Source organism: Callithrix jacchus, chromosome 17 (assembly GCF_049354715.1).
Source record: "Callithrix jacchus isolate 240 chromosome 17, calJac240_pri, whole genome shotgun sequence".
Lineage (NCBI taxonomy): Eukaryota > Metazoa > Chordata > Mammalia > Primates > Cebidae > Callithrix > Callithrix jacchus.
This window is the reverse complement of record NC_133518.1, coordinates 69,253,726-69,261,124: the sequence shown is the minus strand read 5'-3', so window position 1 is coordinate 69,261,124 and position 7,399 is coordinate 69,253,726. Positions and strand designations below refer to the sequence as shown.

At 43.8% G+C, this 7,399-nt stretch overlaps 1 protein-coding gene across 1 annotated transcript; it reads right to left on the bottom strand.

Moving 5' to 3' along the window:
* Positions 1–3,891: 3,891 nt before the first annotated feature.
* Positions 3,892–5,156, bottom strand: LOC100404960 (glyceraldehyde-3-phosphate dehydrogenase). The gene is given in 2 exon segments (XM_002759682.7): positions 3,892–4,593; positions 4,595–5,156. Coding segments are annotated over 2 exon segments (1,005 nt in total). The 5' UTR covers positions 5,092–5,156; the 3' UTR covers positions 3,892–4,085.
* Positions 5,157–7,399: the final 2,243 nt, after the last annotated feature.

Here is a 7,399-nt window from a genome sequence, read left to right as displayed (position 1 = left end):
AGGAGGCGGAGGTTGCGGGTGAGCCGAGATCGCGCCATTGCACTCCAGCCTGGGTAACAAGAGTGAAACTCCATCTCAAAAAAATAAATAAATAAAAGATTATAGCAGTTTATTTCATAATTGCTCAAAATTGGAAATAACCGAAACGTCCTTCAGCTAGTGCATGGATAAATCAACTGTGTTATAATCATACAGTGAAATGCTACTCAGCAATGAAAAGAAACTATTGAAACAGCAATAATGTGGGTGAATCTTAAATGTATTATACTAAGTGTCAGAAGCCTGATGCAAGAGGCTACATACATATATGACATTCTGAAGTAAATAAAACTATAGGATTAGGAAAAAATTAGTAGTTTCCAGGGTTTAAGGATGGGAAGGATTTGAGTGTAAATGGGAAGCATGAGGAATTTTTAGACATCATGAAGCTGTTCTGTACCTTCATTGTCACAGCTGTTATACAACTCTACATATTTTTCAAAGCTCATAGAAGTATACATTCCTAAAAGTAAATTTTACTGCATATAAATTTTGAAAATAATTTTTTAATGGCAACCTAAATAGGTCCGTTGCCCTTTACAATTCTCTGCATCCCATATTTCCCCAAATCTATGTAAGCAGAAAACTGGGACAGGGAGAGCAGGGGAGAATTGTCACAGTTCTGGTCACTGGCCTAGCAGGGGAGGCCGCTGTGTATTCTCTCCCCTACAGGATGCTCTTTTAGGGCGATACGAAGTTTGATGTCTGTCTGCAGCACATTTACAAATTTCGCTGTCCTGTGTCTTTTCGAGTAGGTGGAGAAGAGGACTAGTGAGCAATGTTAGTGTGGAGAGAGCGGGCGGTCACAGAATGTCCTGTGCCACCACTCCTTGGTGTGACAAGAAGTAAGTCTTTCATGGGCGCAACTGACTACCCATCTAAAAGGAATGTCAGCCAGGTAAGAGGACCTGAATAGCAAGTGGCCATGGGAACCAGCAGTATGAAAGGGATTCTGAACATGAAAGAGAAATAAAATAATCATCAAATGGTTGTAACTTCTATAATTGGAAATGCAATGTCTGGGCCAGTGGAAAAAGAAATGGATTAAACAGAATGAGGGGCACGGCTCAAGGAAAGTCAAGGGGTTTAGTTTTCAACCTATCTCAGTTCCTACAAAACATCCAAGTAGAGAGGTGTTGTAGGCAATTAAATGCCGGTTTTGGATTTTTAGGAGAAGCCTTGAGCAAGAGAGGAGATTTATTAGAAGATAGCACTGTTTTCAGCACTATGTCATTATTAAAGACTTCAGGTAGAAATAAGCCTCCCTTGTCTCAGTTAAACAAATCCTAGTCCTTTCTCATTTCCTCCCTCCTCTACATGGTTCCTCTTAGTGTCGCATAAAACAACAAAACCGAACTAATGCGAACCACACCTAGAAGACTGGTGAGGGGGGTGGGACGCAAGATAGTTTTGCTGTATCTGTCTTTCCCTCACAAATCTGTCTGTTCCCACTTCTCTTTTTGGTAAATAGAATATATGATTGAAATTTTAAAGCATACTGAACTTTTTAAAAATCAAACAATGGGAAAATACAGAATCCTTCCAAAATATGCAACAGGAATGGAGATTCAACAAAAAATGGCCAAAGAGAATGACCGGAAAAAAACATCACAGTTTCACTTGTGCCCAGACAAGTTCAGATTGTTCAATAGATCTGTTCTGTACAGATGGTTTTGCATCAAGTGCCTTTAGAATGTGCTAGTCGTGGCAGATGAAAGGCGGCCCTTCCTCCAACTGCTCTTGGCTCTTTAAGAAGGTGTTGTACTCCAGGATCCCGCTTCAGATACAGGAAGTGTTTCCTAGGGGAAGGGAAGCTACAGGATTGATTCTGATCACTCTTGGGAGCATTTTGGAGATATATAACAGGATTTTGAATCAAATGTTTACTTTTAGGACACAAGGCCACACTGTATTAGTCTGTTCTCACACTGCTAATAATGACAAACCCAGGCCTGGGTGATTTATAATAGAAAGAGGTTTAATGGATTCACAGTTCCACATGGCTCTGGAGGCCTCACAATCATGGTGGAAGGCAAAGGAGAAGTAAGTGCATGTCTTACATGGTGGTGGGCAAGAGGGCCTGTGCGGGGGAACTCCTCTTTATAAAACCAACAGCTCTCCTGAGACTTATTCTCTATCACCAGAACAGTGTGGGAGAAACCACGAGCATTGTTCAATTATTTCCATCTGGTCCCACCCTTGATACATGAGGATTCTTACAATTCAAGGTGAGATTTGGATGGGGACACAGCTAAACCATATTGAACACATTAATGCTGTTAGTTTACCCTCCAAATCCGAATTTTGAAAGCAAGAATCGAAATGCATTGAGTGCCCACAGTGTGCCAGGACTATGTTAGCCCTGGGTGCATAATCTGGCTTACAGACTTCCCACAACTGTATAAAGAAAGGATAATGAAAAAAAGATGAAAGCAAACTACAGAGTGACAAAATTAAAACCTCAGATCTCCTTTATCAATCTATTGCAACAGCAACAAAAGCATTTTTGTTGATTCACTATTACTTTTTTTAAAAATTTTTAACTTATTTTCAAATTTTAGATTCAGGAGGTACATGTGCAGGAGTGTTACATGGGTATATTGTGTGATGCTGAGGTTTGGGCTTCTGATGGTCCCATTGACCAATAGTGAATGTGGCACCCAATAGGTAGTTTTTCAACCCTGGCCCCCTCCCTCCCATCCCTCTTTGGGAATCCTCTGTGTTTATTTACACCCAATGTTTAGTACCCACTTAGAAATGAAAAAATGCAATATTTGGTTTTCTGATTCTGTGTTAATTTGCTTAGGATCATGGCCTCCAGCTGCATTCATGTTGCTGCAAGGGACAGTTTCATTCTTTTTTATGACTGTATAGTATTCCACAGTGTATCTGTACCACATTTTCTTGATCCAACCCACTGTTGATGGGCACCTAAACTGATGCCATATCTTTGTTATATTCACTGCTACTGCTGATCTAGCTCTCTTCTTTCTTTCACCAGATTTCATGATACAGAGAAGCTGAAGCTACCAAGCCTTTCTTAAAAGTTCAGAAATGAAAGGGCTCACCAAATGCCAAGTGTTGGGACAGTTGGTTATTTGTTTGGTTGAGCAGCAGAAAAAGTAGGTGTTTTGCATCTATGGAAGTTTCTATCTTAAACATTAGAATGATACACAGGGTGCTGTGGTGTTCATGTGATGAGACACATGGGGGTAGCACTGATAAAATAATTCATATTTCCCATCTCTAACTTTGGCAGAGCCACTGTCTGTGAATTGTTTGGATTCTCTTAGCAATCACAATCCTTGTACACAAGAATCATTCTTTTCTACTAACACCTGTGACTCACAACCTGAGAGCTTTCTCTGATGTCAAGGGCAGGGCTCAGCCTGTTGTGGGACAGGCTAGATGTACCCACAGGTTCATGCCCTAAGGAGCAGCTCCCTACCAATTGTGGACAGGTACTGGAGGATAAACACTCCAACTTCCTTGTTCCTTATATGGGCCACTCTGAAATGTTTGCAATACAGTCTTCTAGAGGGGCCCTAAAGGAATGAGCCCCACTGGCAATATTCTGCACCTTAATTCATCCTACATTAATTTCCTTTCCTTCCCTTTCTCACTTCCCCACTCCCTCACCAGTGTTTCCTGGGATCACCTCTCAAATAAACTATTATTTTTAATGGTAAAAACCAGAATTACTTTTGCACCAATCTAATATATGCATCCATTCCTTGTCATAGAATATGCTTAGTGGAAAACCATTTTAAATCACATTTGCTTAACATGGTGAAACTCCCCACATTTCAATTTATTATGCATCTTTTTTTTTTTTTTTTTTTTTTTTTTGGCTGAGCACAGGGGACTTTATTGATGGTACACGACAAGGTGGGGCTCCCTAGGCCCCTCCTTCTTCAAGGGGTCTGCATGGAAACTGTGAGGAGGGGCAATTCGGTGTGGTGAGGGACTCAGTGTGGCAGGGACTCCCCAGGAGTGAGGGCCTCTTTTCCTCTCATGCTCTCGCTGGGGCTGATGGTCCAGGGGTCTTATTCCTTGGAGGCCATGTGGGACATGAGGTCCACCACCCTGTTGCTGTAGCCAAATTCATTGTCATACCAGGAAATGAGCTTGACGAAGTGGTCGTTGAGGGCAATGCCAGCCCCAGCATCGAAGGTGGAAGAATGGGTGTCGCTGTTGAAGTCAGAGGGCACCACCTGGTGCTCAGTGTAGCCCAGGATGCCCTTGAGGGGGCCCTCCGACGCCTGCTTCACCACCTTCTTGATCTCATCATATTTGGCAGGTTTTTCCAGGTGGCAGGTCAGGTCCACCACTGACACGTTGGCAGTGGGGACACGGAAGGCCATGCCAGTGAGCTTCCCGTTCAGCTCAGGGATGACCTTGCCCACGGCCTTGGCAGCGCCAGTAGAGGCAGGGATGATGTTCTGGAGAGCCCCACGGCCATCACGCCACAGTTTCCCGGAGGGGCCATCCACGGTCTTCTGGGTGGCAGTGATGGCATGGACGGTGGTCATGAGTCCTTCCACGATACCAAAGGTCATGGATGACCTTGGCCAGGGGCGCTAAGCAGTTGGTGGTGCAGGAGGCGTTGCTGACGATCTTGAGGCTGTTGTCCTACTTCTCATGGTTCACGCCCATCACGAACATGGGGGCATCAGCAGAGGGGGCAGATATGATGACCCTTTTGGCTCCCCCCTGCAAGTGAGCCCCAGCCTTCTCCATGGTGGTGAAGACGCCAGTGGACTCCACCACATACTCAGTGCCAGCATCGCCCCACTTGATTTTGGAGGGATCTTGCTCCTGGAAGATGGTGATGGGATTTCCATTGATGACAAGCTTCCCGTTCTCAGCCTTGACAGTGCCATGGAATTTGCCATGGGTGGAATCATACTGGAACATGTAGACCATGTAGTTGAGGTCAATGAAGGGATCATTGATGGCGATGACATCCACTTTACCAGAGTTAAAAGCAGCTCTGGTGACCAGGCGCCTGATACGACCAAATCCGTTGACTCCGACCTTCACCTTCCCCATGGTGTCTCAGGGATGTGGCTGGCGATGGGAGACAAGATGCGGCTGTCTGTCGAACAGGAGGAGCCTATTATGCATCTTATGCGAGCTCTTTAAATTTGTAATCATATATATTAAATATGCATACAGTGAGATGCTATTGTCCAAACAGAGTCTTGCTTTATTAGTTGCAAGTTACATTCCCCTTATGAATATGTCATCTGTTACTTTTTTGAGATGGAGTTTCACTCTTTTCACCCAGGCTGGAGTGCAATGGTGCAATCTCGGCTCACCGCAACCTCTGCCTCCTGGGTTCAGGCAATTCTCCTGCCTCAGCCTCCTGAGTAGCTGGGACTACAGGCACACGCCACCATGCCCAGCTAATTTTTTGTATTTTTAGTAGAGACAAGGTTTCACCATGTTGACCAGAATGGTCTCGATCTCTTGACCTGGTGATCCACCCACCTCGGCCTCCCAAAGTGCTGGGATTACAGGCTTGAGCCACTGCGCCCAGACGTCTTTTACTTTTTAGATACACTCACGAAGGCATCCACATGTCCCAGTATATATTGCACAATTCCCACTCTCCTTTTGTTCTTTAATGTTTCTTTGCACTAATAACATCTTTGGTTTAACTGATCCCAGGGAGTCATTTCAAATTGTTTGAAAAGTTTCAGATGGGGATTTGTGTGTTCTCTCCTTCCTCTCATTATGCCCTGGTTAAATGGATGCCGCAGAGAAACAGACTTGGGCTGATTGCTTTGATGTGAATGACCAGAGACAAATAGGCAGTGATAGGTGGCAGTGAGAAGTGATGTGGCATCTCTCTAGAAAGAAAGAAATGATTTGACATGGTTGAGTTTCATCTTTGTAGGTGGGTGTTGGGGTGAGAGGGGAGCTGTGTTTCCCAGAATGTAAAGGACAGAGCCTCTGCTTGAAGGCACTATGTATGTGTTATCCAGGTGCATGGTCATGTGCAGACACATATATATGCCAGTGACTCTCCCAGAGGGAGACGTAAACTCTGTTGGTGATTAGGTTTAAGCAAAATCTCTAAACGTGAGCTATGGTTATTCATAGTTTGAGGCTTTTTATAAAGGGTTCTGTGATTTTCTCTTAGACCTAGCTATGGCCGTCTTCTCAGTAACTGAAGAGTATGTGAAGCATAGTGAAGTTTGGGATAAGACGCAGTACAATTGCTAACTATTTTCATACATTTAAGGAGTGGATTGATTATGCCAGCTTTTCTGAGATGAGCCTGTGGTAGACTAAGGGATGCTTCTTCCTTCCTTCTCCAAGATGCCTGTATCCTCATCTCCAGAACCTGTGTTCGTTACCCCATATGGCAAAGAAGGGACTTTGCTGATGTAATCAAGGATCCTGAGCTGGGAGATTATTCTAGACTATCAAGGTGAAGCCTAAATGTAATTTAAATGTCCATGTAAAAAAAAAAAGGCGGAGGGCCAGGCATGACGGCATGTGCCTGTAGTCCCAGCTACTCAGGAGGCTGAGGTGGGAGGATCACTTGAACTCAGGAGATCAATATTAGCCTGGACAACATAGTCAGTCCCTGTCTCTAAAGAAAAAACAAGACAGGAAAAGATAATATGGCAATGAAAACAGATTGGAGTGATGTAACCATAAGCCTAAGATTGCCAGCAGCCACCTGAAGCTGGAAGAGGAAAGGAATGAATTCTTCCATGAAGAATCTAGAAGAAACTTATCCTTCTGATACCTTGATGTTAGTCAGGCAAGAATCATTTTGAAATTCCGACCTCCATAATTGTAAGAGAATAAATGTGTATTCTTTTAAAAGCCACTAAGTTTTTGGTAATTTGTTACAGTACCGATAAGAAAATAAGAGATCTGCTAGACAGCAGAAACTGCTGGAGAAAATGTACCAGACAGATGATACACCATCATGTGAATTGTTCAGAGGTTTCTTTTCTCTTGCCACCCAAATTCAACTTGTATGTTTTTGTCACTGTGAAGGCTTATGGCAGATATTCATCCATATTGTTTAACACGACAAAGTCTGGATTGGCTAGAAGGCTAATGGAGACTGGGTGGAGAGGACTATGCCTAAAAATGGAAGGGGTCCTATTCTGATCCAGGTGAAACAGTGATCACCCGTGTGGCAGCTTACTCGGTCCTGGTCTTGGGACATGTAGACCAAGGAATCCCAAGTGATGATGTGGGAAGGCAGACAATCCAACGCAGAGACATTAAAGCCTCCGGAACCTAACCGGAGGTGTTTGGTTTGATTATAAGTCTCTCCGCAGTCATTCTTGCTGGCAATTACTAGGTTTCTAGTTGTGCATAAAGACCAAGG